Here is a 21,593-nt window from a genome sequence, read left to right on the forward strand (position 1 = left end):
GGGATTTCTTTGGAAGGAATGATGCTAAAGCTGAAACTCCAGCACTCTGGCCACCTCATGCGAAGAGTTGACTCATTGGAAAAGACTGTGATGCTGGGAGGGATTGGGGGCAGGAGGAGAAGGGGACGACTGAGGATGAGATGGCTGGATGGCATCACGGACTCGATGGACGTGAGTCTGAGTGACCTCCAGGAGTTGGTGACGGACAGGGAGGCCTGGTGTGCTGCAATTCATGGGGTCGCAAAGAGTTGGTCAGGACTGAGCGACTGAACTGAACTGAACTGTTCACATTCTGTGTTCAGAACTTATATTAATGCAGATGATATTATAACCTCTCATTTAAATTAAGTTAAACACTTAACCTAGAAGAAGTACACACAAGACTTTCTTGAGGAATCACTGTTTTCAGAAAACGTCCCAAGGGAAGCAACACTGGGTCTACAAGATACCCGAGACACCAACTGTGAGATATTACTATTCATCAGAACTCTGAAGACCGTATCACCAGATGCATATCTACATTAGGTCTGTTGGTTCTAAAGCAGAAAACACTCTTTCAATCCTATCCAAAGTGTTCTGAGGTTTTGATTTTAACCTCTTGCTCTGGCATACCAGTACTCAGCATTTTGGACTCCTGGCTCTCTCAAATCTCAGAACCCCCCAGAACATGGACCAGTTAACACCGGTAGCAGCACCTTGACAACCCATCCAGCTTGATCTCCTTCCCATGGAGAACACAGTCTCCACCTTCTCGGCAGAGCACCTAATGTATGCACTTGAAGAACTCTGCTTTGACAACTTTAAAGGAGGAGAAAACCAGTACACTATTTCCAGTTAGGCAGCCATTTTCCTCGGCATATTTTTTAAATAGACTAATGAATTTTTATGCTGTGCACACAGAAGGCACTCATGTACACTTTAATGGGTGTTTCAAACAGGGCTTGTCTTATCAAGAGTAAGTAGACAGAAGACATTATGGGACACAACACACTTATTTGTTCAGGAAAGCTGAAGTATAGCCTTTTACAGGTAAGAAAATAAATTTATCTGCCTTTTCATGTCTTCTTCCAGGCCTCTGAATCCACATAAAATCTGTTACTTTGTGTACATGATGCTTTGCACTAACATAGGTTAGAATAAACCTTTTAGCAAATTAGGTGTCCCTCTAGTTTTGTTTCACCTTTCTTTAATATGTTTTAAAATCAGACCTGATTTTTCAGTGGGATTCTATTCCCATCATGTGTTTTACCCCAGCATCCTACTTATACTTTAAATCCCCATAATGTTTCAAACATTTACCTGGTTCAACAAATAATCCTCATTAAATTCCCTCCGTCATTTAAACTTTTCAGTTTGAATATATTTATATTAGTTAAATAATTTATTTTTATTTGTATTTAAGAAAAATAACTTTCATTGTTTGCTCTTCAAATTTCATTTCAACCCCTAGAATCTCTTTTTAATGCACTATAAGTCATGTTCCATTGCATAATTATGAACATTCTTAAAAATTCTCTATAATCAAATAAGACTCTAAATCTGCCAAGTCATATTCTATTTTCTGCTCATGATGGTGATTAACTGGAATCATTTTTGCCTTAATTTCTCTAATCTACCTATCTTTTCTGTTTAACAAGCAGCCTTAATTCTCACTCTACTGGAATGGTAATTTTTTTTCCTGAAAATATGTTCTTTCCAGTTCACTTTCTCTAAGAGATGATTTAAATTTTTCTTCATAAAAATTTGCAACAATAACACTAAAAAAGTCAAAATTCCTTTTCCCAAAATTTCATTCTTCATAATTTCTTCTCATCCTTCATTAATTCTTTCTGTTTTACTCAGTCATAGTTTCTGTTCTAGAAAATCCCTCCCTTGATCTCATTCACTTTTGCTCAATCTCTTTCACTTCTCATTTCACTTCTCACTTCATTTCTTTCTCATATCCTCCAAATCCATTCCATCTTCTCTTCCATAATGTGACCTTAACATATCTTTCCAACCATCTTGCACAGTTTGAAGTAGAGATTTTCCTCAAACCAGCTTCTCACTATTCCCCAAACAGGCCATGCTTTCCAGCCCTCCAGCTTGGCACTCATCCACCTCCCTTTCCCTAGGACTTTTCCCAGCCTCTTCAGAAAAGCCAGTCTGTACAGTTTCCTTGAAAGCTGTTGATTAGAGCTACGGATATTTTATTTTTATTTTCCAGCTTCCTCCAACCCTCATTTTCCCTGTTTTCCTGTTATCTTCTTCTACACAGTCCAAAGACTCCCTCTCGTTCCACACCAGGGACAAACCTCTTCTTCTTCCTTCCTGATGATGTAAACACTGCTCTAATTCCAATCTTTTCATTATTCTTTTGAGCTGGCCTTTATCTTGGTTTGGTTATGCTGCTTTTAAGAGTGAATTATTCTTTGACTATTTGAACATAGTTTAGGCATATAACAAGTGGATAAATTTTCTATATGAAATATCTGGGTTACATTTTTAATTCTCTACTCTTACTCCCTAGACCAATAATAAAACAGATCCTGAGAAAGAACAGACATTCAGTTGCTGAATGGAAGAAATGTTTCCTTCCCTATTCAAAAGCTGCCCTTCTAACTAATTAAAGAAATATGTCAGAATGGTTCCCAAGAAGAACTCATACGTCAGCACCAAAGAAATAAATATTCTGAAAATGAGAAGAACCACTTGGTCTACTTCTCAACAGAGATTGAGAACAAAGGAAAAGAAGAGAGACAGGGAAGAAATTAATCAGAATTCAAGCTGAAATAAATATAGAAATCTGTAGTTGTAATGAAAGGGAAAACTAGGTAAGCTTAGGAGTCTGGTGAAGCCCAAAGCTATTATGTATATGCGCAAGATTTACAACACATTTCTAACACTTGCTATCAACTTCTGACCAAAGCCAAGCCCCCACAAAGGGAAAACTGGGACATAAAAAGGTGTTGGAATGATGAACAGTACATAGAAGCCTTTTGCACAATACAAATAATTCTTTAACACAGTGTGCTTTAAAAATTGTTGGAGGAGAAAAACAGCCACTTGAAGATATCAGTGCTTTGTGAGAATGGACTTCATAGTCAATAAAGCACCATTTTAGGGTAGGCTATTTATTAGTATCAATGCCTGAGAGAAGTGCAATGACCTCTCACCCACTGCTGGGGAGCAAATGGTATTAAGCATGCCCCACCACCTCTCCCAAACCTAAAATGGCAAGAGTGGATAGGGAAAAAAGAGTACTGGGAAGGACATTTTCTCTCTTAAATTAATCAAACCCTCAGCAACTGAGCTCCTATAAGCCAAAGTAGTACAAACAAGAAGTGCCCAGAAACAGAATTTTGCACCACCTTGGCTGTATGCCTTCAGGGATCCAACGCAAATATGTGTTTACAGAAGCAGAACAGCTCCCCAGCTAGCGGAAATGCTCAGCTTTGAGTCCTCAGGACTTTCCACTTTCCTTAACCAACCATTCCTGCAGTCTCTAGGAAGCAACAAACTAAAGAGTAAAGATAAAGAGATGGCTTGGGTTCTGAGTTTCCTGGAGACAAAAGAATTACTCCCTTCCATATAACTCATCTGGAGAAGGCAATGGCACCCCACTCCAGCACTCTTGCCTGGAAAATCCCATGGACAGAGGAGCCTGGTGGGCCGCAGTCCATGGGGTTGCTAAGAGTCGGACACGACTGAGCGACTTCACTTTCACTTTTCACTTTCATGCATTGGAGAAAGAAATGGCAACCCACTCCAGTGTTCTTACCTGGAGAATCCCAGGGACGGGGGAGCCTGGTGGGCTGCTGTCTATGGGGTCACACGGAGTCGGACATGACTGAAGTGACTTAGCAGCAGTAGCAGCATATAACTCATCACAAAAGTTCAAATAAGACACCATCATAAGGTTTTGAGGTTTCTATCTATGAACTGTATGCAGAAATGGTTAGAAAGTCCTCCTCTAGGTTCATTCAATAAATAGCTGCTGACATTGTGCCACAGTTAATACTATGGGCATTAAAATGAGTGAGACAAAGAATATATATGTCATATAAGTATTACACACCCACACACATCTATGAGTAAAGCTTATCACTCTGTAGGCTGAAGTACTCACTATTAATTGCCTTTCTCTCTCTTTTTACCTTAACCTCCTCCCTTCTAGATTATCATTTTATAGGGAACAAGTAAACAAGTAATTTTCTGATATCATGCAACATGTGATATATGATATAATGTGATATAATATGACACAGGGGTGATAACAACAAATGGCATGTCAGCTGAGTCTTAGGCAATAGTTGGCCTGGCAGACACTGGACATATCAAGGAGTAAGAGGTGATCACAGTCCAATGTAGTTGTACTTTAAGAAACAGAATAAAGATTTCCTCTTACATCTAAGCTAGTTGATAAAAGAAAAAGGTAATATCAACTTAAATAGGAATTACTTACCACTTGCTTTACCTAAAAAAAAAAAGGTACTAGAATAAAATTCAGAGCAAAGCAGAGAAACCAATTTTTACTAAGACTCAAATGCAAAAAAAAAAATTCTAAATACCTGTCAAAAACAAGGCTGAGTGAACTATTTTTGAAGCAACAATAACAAAAAAAGACCCCTGAGCAAGAAATTTTATAGCCATCCTGTTTCTAGGTCGGAATTCTCTTAGAATGAGACAAAGAAAAATCTGGACATGGAGTAAGAAGAAGATGTTAGGAATTCAATTCACCACACTAACAGAGATTTGTTTAACAGATGAAAGGCCAGAGTAACCATATAACATATGAACAGGGAATGGACTGAGGGGAAAAAAGGAAAAATTATGACTCCAGAGTAAAGGATAATACATTTTCAGAACACCTGTTAGGGTAAGTTAGGTAGAGAAAGGAAAAGAAATTATCAGACTCTGATAAAGGAAAGAACCATTTTTCATGTTTCTCCACAAGAAAACACTCAGTATGCTTTGCAAATATTAAATCTGATATTCTAATGCACCTGAAAAATCACTAAGTGAATTCCAGAATTTAAAAATTCCTAACGCTAATTCTATACAACACAGAATGGGGAAGGTGGAGAATAAGAAATGCTTCTACACAAAGTAAATGACTTGTTTGTGTTTCCTTTATAAAAGCATAAACAAAGAGCATCTTAAAATATATAAATAGAATCAAAAAAGGCTAGTTATTTTGTGTGTTTTTTTTAAGAAACAGAAAACCACCATGAAGAAAAGATCTTAGAAAGTATACAAATTTCATTAAAATATAATTGAACTTGCAGGAACAGTTACTGTGCTGTACTGTAAGGGGAGCTGTTGGCACATAAGAGCAAAGCACACGTATGAGCTCATCCACCAGCCTCAGCAAGACCCACTTCCAGCTAGAAGCAGTCATGTTTCAACACCTCCGATTCCCTAACGCTGACAAGCTAAACAACTTGTTTTGTCTCTGGGAGCTCTTCTCTGGTGATTAACTGCTTATGGTGAATACTAATTACATGAAAGTACAGTATTGAAGTAGTATCCTGTTTCCTTTACCTGCAGCCTCGACATGAATCCAGAAGCTACTGGGTAGAGTCCTTGCAAACCAAAACCGAGAAGGACATTTTTCTCCCCTCCAGTAAATAAATGTAACCCCTTCTATTTTTCAGTATAACACAGCTCACTGACAAGAAGCTTCCTTTAACCTCTGGGCTCCAAACCAAGTAGAATCACAATAAAGTGAGTATTTTAAAGGCCTATAATAATCATATGGATTAATCTGCAGCAAGAGTTTGTGAATTAGTAAACTCAGTGTCCTTAATTCCCCATGTCCCATGTTGAAAATTTACCCCAAATTGTCAGTTCTTAGGAGCTGCACCTCAGATTAAAATCTTCTCACCAGGGAGTCTATGAGAATTTGTTCTTGTGTTTTAAATCCTAAGTGCTTGTTAAACCGCCAACACTGCAAAATTAGAGACCATTAAACAATATAAGGCAGCAAGTGATTAAATCTACCAAATACACATTCAAAGCAGCTTAAGCTACTTTTTAATTAAAAATAAAATATCACTGGCTAAATTCAGATGTCTTAGCTATCCAGAAAAGGTTAGAAGGCTGTTCAAAATGCAAAACGCTGCTGATAAGTCCAGAGAGAAAAAGAGAAATGGGGTAGGGGTGGGCTGGGGAGGTGGTTCCTCTTGACTTCTGAGCCCAGGGTGGAGAGGCCTCAAAATGCTGACCTGGTTTAGTCAGAGGACGTGAAGCGGGGAGCCCTGGCTGTGCTGCAGGGTGAGGACTTCATGTGGCCGCTGATTAAATAAGCTTTATTAGCCAAGACCTCAGAGGAGACAGGGTGTTCCACCTTCTTGGCAAGGGGGATGAGTTGAGTAACACTGCAGGAAGCTGAGGCACTGGAGATGTATAGATGGCCGAAGGAAATGTTAGTGCTATTTTTAAACATAGCTTAAATGGACTGATAAACAGTTCCTAAAATAATAATTAGTGTTGGGGAAGGAGGCATGGGGACTTTTGAGTTAATGGGATCATTTGAGATTGAAAGAAATTTTCACTGTAAAGTTAGAAGTAAATAAACATTGTAGCTTTAAGTTGTTCCTACTTGTTTAAAGTAAAGAAAAGAAAAAGGGCCAGGGGGCTTAGTCAACGCTGGGCAGGAGGCCAAGAATCTGCAGATCAGACTTAGGGCTGAGATGATATCATTCACTCTAAAGTCTTGATATTCTTTCTAAAGCATGAGAAAATTTACTGGTAAAACCTTACCTCACCCACAGTTTTCTTATTTTTAACTCTTTTTTTTTCCTCTCAAGAATAATTTTCCAAATCTGCTTTCTGCCTTATATGTAAATGTTATGAATTTACATTTAGCTTCCAACATGGTCTTACCTAAAAAGCTTGCCCTAAAGTAAAGCACAGGCACTTGGTAGCTGCAGGAATATAAGACATGATACTCATATTTAATCACTTCGGCTGCCGTGGTGGTCTCGGTTACCTCAAAATCATCCAGGGGGGGATCTACAGCCTCCTGAAAAAAAGCAAATACAAAAACAGAATGTGGCTGTCAATAAAAAGAAGCACATTAACAACACACAAAGAGAAAGCTGAGGTTTTCTTCATGCAAAATAACAGTTAAATAAATATAGGACTATGAGGTAAGGAAAAGGGAGTTTCCCACATTAATGTTTAACATTTGAGTCCTGGGTAAATAGTAAAACCAGAAAACATTAGCATTAAGTAATTCCAGATTGTTTTCGAGAGACAAAGCAGCTCTGAGTAAAGAAACAGGAAGAGGGGAAAAAAGTGAAAAGATCTATTGCAACAGCAACTCTGAAAAATCTTTACTGTACAATTTTAGCAACAAGATGATAGCTATACAAGCTACCTTCTTCCCTACCTGTGAAAGCTAAAAACATCCTAACAATTGAGCAAGATACTGTGAAATGTCCCTAAAGATTCTATTGTACTTGCCAAAAGATGATTCATTGTGTGCTGAACAATTCCCAGTTCCATTTTGAATAAAAAAGTTATTTTGCAAGAGGTTGAGTTTGTTAGGTACATTTCAAAACCTGAGATGAATCTGTTTTCTTTATTATTGTGCCATCTTTGGTACATTTCTACAAAAAATCTTGATTTATAATAGAGTAGATGGCAAATATCAATGTCAACATAAACAGGGTTTTGTAAGCAAAGATGGTTCTAGCTAGTTCACATCTCACCTAATCATTCTCTACAAGTTGATTTTTTTATTATTATTATGTGTAGGGTTTGTTGATAATGTATCTTAACGTTTGGAAGCAATTAATTGGACATGTTGAGTCAGAATCTGATTCCATCCACATTCACTTATTTAATGGGCTGAAGAACTTTCTTTGACATTAATTTTTAGTAGAACAGAAGAAGCAGATTGGTTTGACTCATTTCTACCTTTCATTAAAATGGTAACAACAATGAACAATTGAAAAGAGCAACAGGAAAGATTTCAAACTTTATCAACATGAAATAAGGTTTCCTGTGGAGATAAGTAAAGCCAGAGACTACTCTCCAGATCTCTTATCTGCTTTACTAATTCCCTACTCACAGTCAATTCACTGGGGGAGATATTATACTAGATAAACCACAACTGAAGATATTTACAAAATAGTTTTTCACTAAACTCTAGTAAACACTATTAATTAAACACAATGAATTAAGTAACTGAAAAGAAACCACTGAAATAAATATTCCAGATACAGAAAATTAATACAGTAGCAAGAAAGAGGTTTTTCCTGTTTGTTTATTTAAATTTCATTAGGTAAAGATGAATACATCTTCTTTTAAAGCAATTCTTTCAGCCAAAATTCATTCTTTTTGCTCAAAGATTGAGTTGTTTAGCATTTATAATTTCTTTTCTTTCTTTTTTATTCTTTCTTAACATTATAAAATCATTATGGCTAAAAATAACTGCAAACACTGCACAAGTACATTAGCAAAAAATTGAAATTCCCCTCATCCCAGCACTTTAGTATCTCAGATTTGCAATTAATTTCAGAAGGTCACTGTGAATTTTTCCAGACTGTTTTTATTTTTTGATGTGCAAACACATATATACACATACTACATCCACCTATACCCCACCTTTGCATCCCCACTTAAACCATGGTATATATGCATGTTCCTTGATTTGTTCACTCATGAACATACGTCCATGTGCTGCCATGTCAGTGCTGTAGATTTTGCTGCTTCTTTTATATCGCATTATATGACCATAGTTTTTTGCTTTTTTAAACATTTCCATACTGCTAGATATTTTAGCTCAATTATAATTTTCTGCTACGACAACTAATGCTGCAGTGAATATCTTAGCACATATATTTTTATACACCTCTATTTTTCTATGGTGCAGATTCCTAAAGGTAACATAAATGTATGAGAGGGTACATGCATCTTAAATTTCAACAGATACTATCAATTTGTCCTCAGAAAAAGGATGTATCAATCTATATTCCCAGCAAAAATGTAAAAGAATGTCTTTTCCCAATTCCTATAAATCCTGTAGATTATTTATTTTTGGTTTTTGCTTATTTGATGAATTTTTAAATATCAGTTTTTTGTTTTAGTTTCTAGTTTCTTGATTACTAATGAAAGTGAACATCTACTCATGTATTTATGAGTAATTTGTATTCTTCTGTGATGTACCTGTTCTTATCCCTTTCCTATTTTTCAGATATTTGATTTCCATTGTTCTTACTGAATTATATAAACTCTTTGTATATTAGAAATAACATATTACCAGAAATATATATACCTCTGTGCTGCATAAATACACAAGTGTGCAAATATATGTCTGATACGTATGTGCATAAAATGCTTTCACTCAGTTTTCTTTTAACTTTGTTCCTTGTATGTATAATTTACTTTCATGTAGTCAAAGCTGTACATTTTCTATTTGCAGCTTCTAAATAATCTGTCTTCATTGGACGAATTTGTGCTATGTCCAATCTCATCCTTAAAAATTATACAAATGTTAAACTTGTTTATTCTACACACTCACTATGTCTCTCTCTCTCACGTATACATGTTTTTAAACAAAATACAAATTTTGTTTTTCTGTAAGGTGTGAAGAATTTTTCCCAGATAATTTCCAATAATCCATCTTCCTCCCATTGATTTTAATACACTTTTACCATAAATTAGATTTGTGTGTATGTGTGTCTTTATTCTCTATTCTTCTCTATTGAGCTGTTTCTCTTCTTAGACCATCATTGTCCAGTTTGTAAGTAAATACTGAGTTGGGTCATTAATGACTTCTGCATAAAACTGCAGATATAGGTTGACCAAGACTCAGTATTGCTAGAGAGGATAAAATTCCTGGCAAGACTGTCCTTTCAGTTCAGTTCAGTTCAATTCAGTCATATCCGACTCTGTGACCCCATGGACTGCAGCATGCTAGGCCTCCCTGTCCATCACCAATTCCCAGAGTTCACTCAAACTCATGTCCATCGAGTCGGTGATGCCATCCAACCATCTCATCCTCTGTCGTCCCCTTTTCCTCCTGCCCTCAATTTTTCCCAGCATCAGAGTTTTTTCCAATGAGTCAGTTCTTTGCATCAGGGAGCCAAAGTATTGGAGTTTCAGCTTCAGCATCAGTCCTTCCAATGAATATTCAGGACTGATCTCCTTTAGGATGGACTGGTAGGATCTCCTTGCAATAAAAGGGACTCTCAAGAGTCTTCTCCAACACCACAGTTCAAAAGCATCAATTCTTCAGTGCTCAGCTTTCTTTATAGTCCAACTCTCACATCCATACAGGACTACTGGAAAAACCATACCTTTGACTAGATGGACATGTGTTGGCAAAGTACTCTCTCTGCTTTTTAATATGCTATCTGGGTTGGTCATAACTTTTCTTCCAAGGAGTAAGCGTCTTTTAATTTCACAGCTGCAGTCACTATCTGCAGTGATTTGGGAGCCCCAGAAATAAACTCTGTCACTGTTTCCATTGCTTCCCCATCTATTTGCCATGAAGTGATGGGACCAGATGCCATGATCTTAGTTTTCTGAATGTTGAGTTTTAAGCAAACTTTTTCACTTTCGTCTTTCACTTTCATCAAGAGGCTCTTTAGTTCTTCTTTGGTTTCTGCCATAAAGGTGGTGTCATCTGCAAATGTGAAGTTATTGATAATTCTCCCAGCAATCTTGATTTCAGCTTGTGCTTCTTCCAGCCCAGCTTTTCTCATGATATACTCTGCATATAAGTTAAATAAGCAGGGTGACAATACACAGCCTTGACATACTCCTTTTCCTATTTGGAACCAGTCTCTTGTTCCATGTCCAGTTCTAACTATTGCTTCCTGACCTGCATACAAGAGGCAGGTCAGGTGATCTTGTATTCCCATCTCTTTAAGAATGTTCCACAGTTTGTTGTGATCGACATGGTCAAAGGTTTTGGCATAGTCAATAAAGCAAAAATACACGTTTTTCTGGAACTCTCTTGCTTTTTCAATGATTCAGTGTTGGCAATTTGATCTCTGGTTCCTCTGCCTTTTCTAAATCCACCTTGAACATCTGGAACTTCAGGGCTCATGAACTGTTGAAGCCTGGCTTGGAGAATTTTGAGCATTACTTTGCTAGCTGTGAGAGAAGAATGCAATTGTGTGGTAGTTTGAGCACTCTTTGGCATTGCCTTTCTTTGGGATTGGAATGAAAACCGACCTTTTCCAGTCCTGTGGCCACTGCTGAGTTTTCCCAACTTGCTGGCATACTGAGTGCAGCACTTTCACAGAATCATCTCTTAGGATTTGAAATAGCTCAACTGGAATTCCATCACCTCCACTAGCTTTGTTCGTAGTGATGCTTCCTAAGGCCCACGTGACTTCACATTCCAGGATGTCTGGCTCTAGGTGAATGATCACACCATCGTGGTTATCTGGGTCGTGGAGATCATTTTCGTACAGTTCTTCTGTGTATTCTTGCCACCTCTTCTTAATATCTTCTGCTTCTGTTAGGTCCATACCATTTCTGTCCTTTATTGAGCCCATCTTTGCATGAAATGCTCCCTTGGTACCTCTGCTTTACTTGAAGAGATCTCTAGTCTTTCCCATTGTATTGTTTTCCTCTATTTCTTTGCATTGATCACTGAGGAAGGCTTTCTTATCTCTCCTTGCTATTATTCTTTGGAACTCTGCATTCAAATGGGTATATCCTTCCTTTTCTCCTTTATCTTTCACTTCTTTTCTTTTCACAGCTATTTGTAAGGCCTCCTCAGACAGTCATTTTGCCTTTTTACATTTCTTTTTCTTGGGGATGGTCTTGATCCCTGCCTCCTGTACAATGTCATGAACCTCCATTCATAGTTCTTCAGGCACCCTGTCTATCAAATCTAATGCCTTGAATCTATTTCTCACTTGCACTATATAATCATAAAGGATTTGATTTAGGTCATACCTGAATGATCTATTGATTTTCCCTAGTTTCTTCAATTTAAGTCTGAATTTGGCAATAAGGAGTTCATGATCTGAGCCACAGTCAGCTCCCAGTCTTGTTTACTGGACTGTCCTCTACCCAAACTGAAATTAAGCACTCATGTATGTGCTGGTGTTGACACCAGGTGCTTGTAGCTGGTGCTCAATTAGGCATAGATTCAGATTCTCTGGAACAGTTTGGAGGCTGAAGAAATAAGAGAGAGGGGGTAGAGAAAGCTTCCTAAAGAGCCAATTAGAAGTTTCATTCCAGCCACTATCCCACTGGCAGCTGAGTGCCTGTCTTCCAACTGGGAGCGCTGCTCTCACCCAGCACCTTGCTCTGGGCAGCCATCTATCAGCAACGACGTTTTCACATCCTTAACTCATAGGAAATGAACTGAACTCTTGGCCTGTTTCTGCTAGGATCTTTCCATCCGTTCGTGGTCACCTTTATGATGCCCATGCAAATATCATCTCATGAAATCGTGCAATTTGGAAATCTCAGACTTCTACATATTTTCTGTTTCCCTCTCGCAAAGTGCCAGATGGTTTTAAAACTTTAAGACCAAGGTTCTCGTCTCATTCATCTTTGTATTCCTAGAGACTCTAACACAGAGATGACAACCCTGGTAAGCAATTCTTCATCTGTAGCAGCTCTGTTCCCTCCTATATAAGTATAACAAACATCACAGGTGATTCACCAGCAAGCTTACCTTGACACTAAAGTCAGAAAAGAAGTAAATGGAGGACTAAAAATGCAGAAGATCACCAAAGTTGATACACAAACGGTAAACAGGCATATAAAAAGATGCTCAATATCATTATCCATCAGGGAAATACAAATTAAAACTACAGTAAGATATCACTACACATCTATCAAAATGGATAAAATAACAAGCAGTGACATCTTCAAATGTTGGTGAAGATGCAGAGAAACTAGATCATTCATACATTGCTGCTTGGAGTATACAAAATGGTACAGCCTCTCTGGAAAACCATATGGCAGTTTCTTCTAAAACTAAACGTCTAATTACCATACAATCCACCAATTACACTCTTGGGCATTCATCCCAGAGAAATGAAAAACATGCACACGAATATTCATAGTAGTTCTATTCAGAATAGCCAAAAACTTGAGACAGTTCAGACGTCCCTCAGCAGGTCGTAGTTAAATAAATTGTGGCATATCATCCTACACTGCTCAGCAATGAAAAGAACAAATTGCTGATACACACAACCACCTGAGTGAATCTCTCAGGAATTACGACGTGATAAAAGCCAATCCAAAAAGATTACAGACGGTATGATTCCATTTATATAACATTTTTGAAATGACAAAATTTTAGAAATGGAGAACAAAGAACGGATTAGTCTTGAGGGGAGTGGGCAGAAGGAGGTGGCTATGTTTACAAAGGGACAGCATGAGGAGACCTTGTGATGAGAGACTTGTTCTGTATCGATTATGGTGATGGACAGGTGAACCTACATGCACGATAAAGTTGCATACACAAACACACACACCACACCTCCATACACACCCATCCACACACACACAGACTGGCATAAGTAAAACGGGACAATCTGAATAAATCAGTGGATTGTATTGATGCTGGTACCCTGGTTGTGATATTATACTACTATTTTGCAAGATGTTGCCACTGGGGTAAACTAGGTTAAGGGTACATGGGAAATTTCTGATTATTTTTTACTACTGCCTATGAATCTGTATCTTACAATTTCAATGAAAAACTAAAAAGGAAAAAAATAGCAAGACAGTTTGAGATTCTTTAAAGACAAAATACAATATCTAAGACCTCAGAGCTAACAGTACAGATGGCAGAGGGATTATGTTGATAAAGAGAGGCTGATGTCTGGAACTGGCCTTACAATTACCCAGGAGGCGTGTCAGAGGATGTAGATGTGGAAGGGGCATGGTTGGTCATGGAGTGATGATTATTGGGGTTGATTGATGGGTCCACAGGTGTTATTTATACCTTTTAGTCTACTTTTTTGAATATTTTTAATTCTCAAAAAAAAAAAGTTTTAAGGGAACAATAGTTTCTGCTACTATGTTACAGTGTACAGAATCAGAGAACACACAGAATCACAGTGTACAGAATCATAGGGAAAGGAACTTCAATCATTCCATCTGGCACAACACTCACCTTGCTGATCCAAACAAGAAGCCTCCAAAAGACTGATGGTTTACCCAATGTCCCTAGATAATTAGAGGCAGAGGCAGGCCGATGACCCATATCTACTGACCCTGAAATAACTGCTCTTTGTACTGGAGAATGCCACTTTTTAACTGTTATATATTCAATTTAGACTGATGTTCTAGATGTCATTGGATTCAGTTCAGTTCAGTCGCTCAGTCGTGTCCGACTCTTTGCGACCCCGCAGACTGCAGCACACCAGGCTTCCCTGTCCATCATCAACTCCCAGAGTTGATGGACTCATGTCCATTGAGTCGGTGATGCCATCGGATTACTATTAATATTTTGAGTATGTTTGCTAATATTTTTTACTTTTCTTTTGTTATATTTTAAAGAGGATTGGGGTATATTTAATTTGATATTGAGTTAACAGAAAAAGGAGTCACATGTACATTTATTTTCCTCACAATGTTGCTATTTCATTAAATGAGACGATACCTGTATTTAGAAAATCACATTCATTCAAGGAGCTAAAAGATTAAGTGGTTCACATTAATTATAGAAACCTTGATTTTATTGAATTCAATTAACAATAAGTTGACAGTGATCTCTCATTTAGAAAATCTGATATGAATTAAGCTTTACAACTAAATCTCATTAAATAGTGATCATGCTGAAGACACTTCATAGATATTTTATTTAAAGCAAACCCAAATAGAGTACTGGGCTTAGGAAATGAGATCCATATCTTTATTTAGCCTACAGGGAAAAGTAATGGAAGGGAAAAAAGAAAAACTTTTTTTTCTATCACTAGAAATCTCTATTACTATTACTGAGCAAACATAAGTAATGAGCTTTATTCATAATGTCCCTTGAGGAAATGAGATTCTATTTGTTTATCTTCCACCAGTCAGGATCTTAATTCAAACCTAGCAGTTATGGGCCAGAATCACAGCCAAGAAGCCAAAGAGTGACAAAGGTACAGGACTGGTTCAGGACTGTCTTTAGCTGCATCCACAAGAGGACATATAACCATTTAATCACAATGGAAAGATGGACTATGTTACAAACTTTTCTTGATTTTTCTGAACCAACATCCTTTTAATATTTTTAGAAGTGATAAAGACTGGCAAAGCCTTTGGACCAATCATTGAAAAATCAATTCCTTAAGAAAGAGTTTTAATTTTTAAAACATTTTAAATGAATTACTATAAAAATAACCTATGTGGGACTCTGAGCAAGTAGCCCCTCCCTCCTTTTTCTGTATGTCTCACATGCTCATTATTTTACAGTGGGGTGGTTTTTCACAATTTGTACTCCTAGAATGACTTTTTTTCATGATCTCTGTGGCTTTTGAGTGCATGACTGTCACAAGAACTCTGCAAGCAATGGCATTCTTTTAGCAACTGTAAATGTTGTATCCAGTACATAAGAGAGAGTTCACCACCAGGCAGACAAGTGTCTAACAGCATCCGGGGTGACACTGAAACAACAAAGTGGAGTGTCTAGCTGATTCCAAGGATAGTACCTCAGTGAGGTGCCCGCCCCCGCCCCCCCCCACCACCCCCCCGCCCCCCCCGCCCGGTAATATTATTACTACTCCTTTGGAAAAAAAAGAGTTGCCATTCTCTGCTCTCCCAGCTCCATCAGAGGGGAGTGAATTAGCATCCACATGGCCAATGTGGGTTCCCACTGAGAGAAAGAATCTGTCTCCTGTGTGGGATTAAATCCGACACAGCCTGGCACGCTCAAGGGCAAGGAAGGAGGTGGAGGACACAGAAATCCGCCAAAGCACATCTGGCCGTTTTCTGGATGTTTACAGCTGGTTGTGTTATGCTTCGAAGGCCCTGGTTCCTTTAAGACTGTGCAGGAGACAGGAAGACAGCTTGAACTCAGAGCTGGGCAGCTAGCAAAAAGGCTGAGTGCGAGGTGCACTGCAGAGGAGGCTGTCTGTGAGATTCCTGGCAGAGAACACAGGTTCCATGGCAGGAGGGAACAGTAATCATGTTTAGTGACACCTAATGTATGGCAGGAAGGGAAGAGGAGCTAAAAGCCTCCTGATCAAAGTGAAAGAGGAGAGCGAAAAAGTTGGCTTAAAGCTCAACATTCAGAAAATGAAGATCATGGCATCTGGTCCCATCACTTTATGGAAAAGAGATGGGGAAACAGTGGAAACAGTGTCAGACTTCATTTTTTGGGGCTCCAAAATCACTGCAGATGGTGACTGCAGCCACGAAATTAAAAGATGCTTACTCCTTGGAAGAAAAGTTATGACCAACCTAGATAGCATATTCAAAAGCAGAGACATTACTTTGCCAACAAAGGTCCATCTAGTCAAGGCTATGGTTTTTCCAGTGGTCATGGATGGATATGAGAGTTGGACTGTGAAGAAAGCTGAGCGCCGAAGAACTGATGCTTTTGAACTGTGGTGTTGGAGAAGACTCTTGAGAGTCCCTTGAACTGCAAGGAGATACAACCAGTCCATTCTGAAGGAGATCAGCCCTGGGATTTTTTTGGAAGGAATGATGCTAAAGCTGAAACTCCAGTACTTTGGCCGCCTCATGAGAAGAGCTGACTCACTGGAAAAGACTGATGCTAGGAGGGATTGGGGCAGGAGGAGAAGGGGGCGACAGAGGATGAGATGGCTGGATGGCATCACTGACTCGATGGACATGAGTTTGAGTGAACTCTGGGAGATGGTAATGGACAGGGAGCCCTGGTGTGCTGCAATTCATGGGATCACAAAGAGTCGGACATGACTGAGCGACTGAAGTAACTGAACTGAGTGTATGTCAATGATGATTTGTCCTTACATCAGAACAATATATAAAAAGCATTATTTTCCTAGGAAAAAATAAGGACTCAGAGGACTTTTAAAAGGAAAACTCAGGTTCCTCTACTTTTTAAGATTTCTGAGCAGTTAAATGCAAAAGAATTAGCAGAATAAGGGATATGAAAACCAAAAATTCCTTATGGAAATCATGACTAGTTAAAGGAAGAGGAAAAGACTTTTTACCTAGTATTCTGAGTTTCAGAGTCAGCTGAAGGTGTTTCTATTCAGGCTTACCCTTTGCATGTTACCTAATGCCAGCCTCAGTTAAAATGGTTCACAATTTTTCTAAGAACATTTGTATACATTATGTCACTTGTTCCTCGGCTCTATAGGAAGGTCCAAAGTCACCCATCAAGTAAGAAATTAGCCAGAGCACAAACCTGAGCCCCCAGGCTTCAAGCCCAGGGCTCCTTCACTCTGCAAAGATGATGAGATTTGGGGTAGGGGTGGGAAGGTAGGGGATGTTAAAATTTGTACTCTTGGGCTCCACTCCCAAACTTCTGCTGGGATGGGATTGATTTGCTAGAGTATCAATGGCCATTGATGGTTTAGTACGATACTCCTTTATCAATTATTACATTCAGCAGTGGATTTGTAACTGATAACATTAATTAAAAGGAATTCTTTTTTTTAAATTTATTTATTTGGCTGTACCAGGTCTTAGTTTTGGCATGTGGAATCATTAGTGGTGGCATTCCAACTCTTAGTAGCATCATATGGGATCTAGTTCCCTGACCAGGGATTGAAACTGGACCTTCTGCATTGGGAGTGAGGAGTCTTGGCCACTGGACCACCAGGAAAGTCCTCAAAAGGAATTCTTAATAGTGAAATTTGAGGTGCCAAAAAGAAATAAACTTCTGACCACACATGTAACCACCAATGTGTAAGTCTTGCCATATATGCCATGCTGAGTTTTAACTTCAGAACTCCAAAATTCTCCCTTATGCTACAGGATAAATCAGTTTCCACTGGGTTTATCCTTTCAGAAAATAAAGAAACAACGGTCATCTTTTATGTAATATCCTCTCAAAAATATGAACCAATTTACTGTCTTCAGATGTATCTGATCCTAGTTAAATGATCCTAGTTCTTCTAAGTTTTCTTTTCTTTTTTAACACTTATTTATTTGGCTGCATTGAGTCTTAGTTGTGGCATATGGACTCTTTTGTTGCAGCATGTGGAATCTTTTTGTTGTTGCAGCATGCGGGCTCTATAGTTACGGCACACAGGCTTAGTTGCTCTATGGGGCATGTGGGATCTTAGTTTCCCAACCAGGGACTGAACCCCTGTCCCCTGCATGGGAAGGCAGATTCTTAACCACTGGACCACCAGGGAAGTCCGCTTCTAATTTTTCTTATATCCCTATTTCCAGAGATCTGCAGTTTTCTTACAGGCACATATAGTCAGTGTTCTAGACTTTGTGGACCATAAAGTCTTTGCCACTATAGCATGAAAGCAGCCATTGGCAACAGGCAAACAGATGTGACCATACTCTGGTGAAATTTTATTTACAAAAGCCAGCTACAGTCCATAGACCAAGTCCATCTTTAGGCCTTCCTTAATTTCCTTTATTGTATTTTTATAAGTAGTAAGCAGAACCTTATTAAAGGACCTGTGTCTCCACTTGGTGAACTTCACCCCTTTTCTATTTTTTTCTATCTTAAAATTTTACATTAGGTTTCCTGAGGGGATGATAAAATCTGAGCCTTCAAAGAATGATGATAATTGAATCAGATAGGCTAAAGTTAGGCTGAAGTCATTTTCTAAGGTAAGAGAATGCACTACCCTAATTTAAACAAGTGAGATTTTTTTAATGTCTTGATAAATAAACTGCAAATTCCTTCAGCGTATGCATAAATGTCCATACTCAAATCCAGAAATGAGGTAATTTCATTGCCAAAGAGTGAAACTGAGAAGGTCTTGATAAACAGACCAAAAGGCAAGCACTAGTAATTTCAGAAGGGGCTGTCTTGGCATGTGCACAGAACCATGTCTGGGAATGAGCAGAAAACTCCTCTGCAGGACCTTCAAGAGAGCCTGAGCACCTTCTCCTTCCTCAAAACTGTCTCAGAATTGTATGGCTGTGAATAAGCTTTATTTGTTTGCTTTGTTGGTTCTTTTACTAGGAGAATCCCTTAAAGAACTCCATAAGTGCATATCCTATGCTTGTGCCAGGACAAAGATGGGGCACAGGGAGGTAAGGGCTGCCTTTAAAGGTACTATTTAAGCAACAATGAGAACACAGCAAAAGTCCTCATCTTTCTACAGGGGTGGAAGGGTACATTCAAATCACAGATTAAAAACACCTACATATTAGAGAAGTGTAGTATATAGTCAAATGTGAAAAAGGGCATGGAATTTGGAGTTAGATCTGGGTTCAGTTCTTGACTCTGTGCTCTCTGGATGAGCAGACTGCTTAATCCCCCTGAGCCTGAGTTTCCTTATTTGTTAAACAAAGGCATTTTCCTCTTATTTAAAGTGTATTAAACGAGACAAACTATAAAACTATCTGACACATAGTAGGTACTGATTTATTCATTCATTTATCAAATGTTATGAAGTTTCTTCTAAATTCCACATCAAGGGTCAACAAACATTTTTTAAAGGGCCAGGTAGTAAATATTTTAAGCTTTGTGAACCATGTGTCTCTGTCAAAACCACTCAACTTTGCCACTGTAGCACAAAAGCAACCCACACAATATGTAAATCAATGACTGTGGCTTTGTGCCAATAAAATGTTATTTATGGACACTAAAATTTAAACTTCATATAATTTCAGTGTGTCATGAAACACTGTTCTTTTTCAACCACATAAAAATGCAAAAACCATTAACTCGTGAGTTATACAAAAATAGGAACCTGGCCACAAATTTGCCAATTCTTGTTCCAGACTCTGTCCTATCTGGGAACAGAGAAAAGAACAGCAGACACTGTGCCATAAAGGGAGGAGATATGATAAACAAATAATCACACAAATCATTACAATTATCATCACAGTAAGTGCTACTAGAGAAAACGCAGAGTCCTAGAGTAGATGTGACTTAGCAGTAGCAGCAGAGTAGATATAATTTTACCATATCTATAAATTTGGTGTGTGTGGTTTTAACCTTTTTTGTTTCAGCTCTTTCAGGTATAAACCAGTTTTATGTAGGGCTGACCCTTTTAATGTCCTAATCCTCATTCTCCAAGGTTTATTTCTAGTTCAATGACCATATCATCTATCCAGACAGATTTTTAGGAACATCTCCAATCACCCAAGCTTCTTCCTAATGAACTCTTCTTGCAGACACTAAAAAAGTTTCCTTGTACGCTTCGTTCTGTCACTACATGTCCTTCCCTCAGCAACAGTTTCTGCCTGAGAACACCTCACGCCTTTCTTTCTCAGTTCAGTTCACTTCAGTCGCTCAGTCGTGTCCGACTCTTTGCGACCCCATGAACCGCAGCACACCAGGCCTCCCTGCCCATCTCCAACTCCCGGAGTCCACCCAAACCCATGTCCATTGAGTCGGTGACACCATCCAACCATCTCATCCTCTTTCATCCCCTTCTCCTCCTGCCCTCAGTCTTTCCCAGCATCAGGGTCTTTTCAAATGAGTCAGCTCTTCGCATCAGGTGGCCAAACTATTGGAGTTTCAGCTTCAATATCAGTCCTTCCAGTAAATACCCAGGACTGATCTTCTTTAGGATGGATTGGTTGTATCTCCTTGCAGTCCAAGGGACTCTCAAGAGTCTTCTCCAACACCACAGTTCAAAAGCATCAATTCTTCGGGCACTCAGCTTTCTTTATAGTCCAACTTTCACATGCATACATGTGAAAAGCACAGGAAAAGCCATAGCCTTGACTAGATGGACCTTTGTTGGCAAAGTAATATCTCTGCTTTTGAATATGCTATCTAGGTTGGTCATAACTTTTCTTCCAAGGAGCAAGCATCTTTTAATTTCATGGCTGCAGTCACCATCTGCAGTGATTTTGGAGCCCAGAAAAATAAAGTCAGCCACTGTTTCCACTGTTTCCCCATCTATTTGCCATGAACAAACTCACATACATGTGCACACAGGTACACAGTGTGTGCAGACAAAGTAAATATTCATTCACTAAACTTTACTGAGCATCTACTAAGTGCTAGGCATGGTGCCATCACTGGAGAGTTGTTGGTGAACAGAACAGACAGTCTCTGCTCTCAAAGAGCTTTTACTAAAGGGAGGGGAGGGGAAACTGAATCATTCCATAAACAATTACTTGATTATAGTGCTGCAAGTGCTAGAAGAATATAAGTATGTATCTTGGGGCTCATCTGATCTGGGGTCAGGGAAAGGCTATGCTACGGCACACACATAAATCCCTTAGGACATGAGAGGACAGGGTTTTTGCCTATTTTATCTACTCAGGTATGCCCAAGCATCCTGAACAGCACCTAGCAAATAGTAGTCAATAGGCATTCAATCAATATTTGTTAAATGAAATAAGTAAATGCAAAGAGAATAAAATCTGTTATAATTTCCATACTATAAATCAAAGGTCTAGAAACTTTTGTTGATTTTGACTCCAGGTATCAAAAAATTTAAGCATTCATCTTTAATATGTTTATATTTACCTTCTGATCATTATGAACATGTATTTTGTGTAATATATTATATACCTTGTAAAAGACATTAAAATTGAAAACCTTAATGGATAAGACA

The 21,593-nt window shown here is 38.5% G+C and overlaps 1 protein-coding gene across 3 annotated transcripts in view; it reads right to left on the minus strand.

Annotated features, from left to right (window-relative positions):
- Positions 1-21,593, minus strand: part of ATG10 (autophagy related 10) — a 277,175-nt gene that overhangs the window by 85,777 nt on the left and 169,805 nt on the right. For all 3 annotated transcript variants that reach the window (XM_005683389.3, XM_005683388.3, XM_005683386.2), the window contains exon 4: positions 6,868-7,006. In XM_005683389.3, the coding sequence (XP_005683446.1) occupies positions 6,868-7,006 (139 nt within the window). The remainder of the gene's footprint in view (positions 1-6,867; positions 7,007-21,593) is intronic.

Source organism: Capra hircus, chromosome 7 (genome assembly GCF_001704415.2).
Source record: "Capra hircus breed San Clemente chromosome 7, ASM170441v1, whole genome shotgun sequence".
Taxonomy (NCBI): Eukaryota; Metazoa; Chordata; class Mammalia; order Artiodactyla; family Bovidae; genus Capra; species Capra hircus.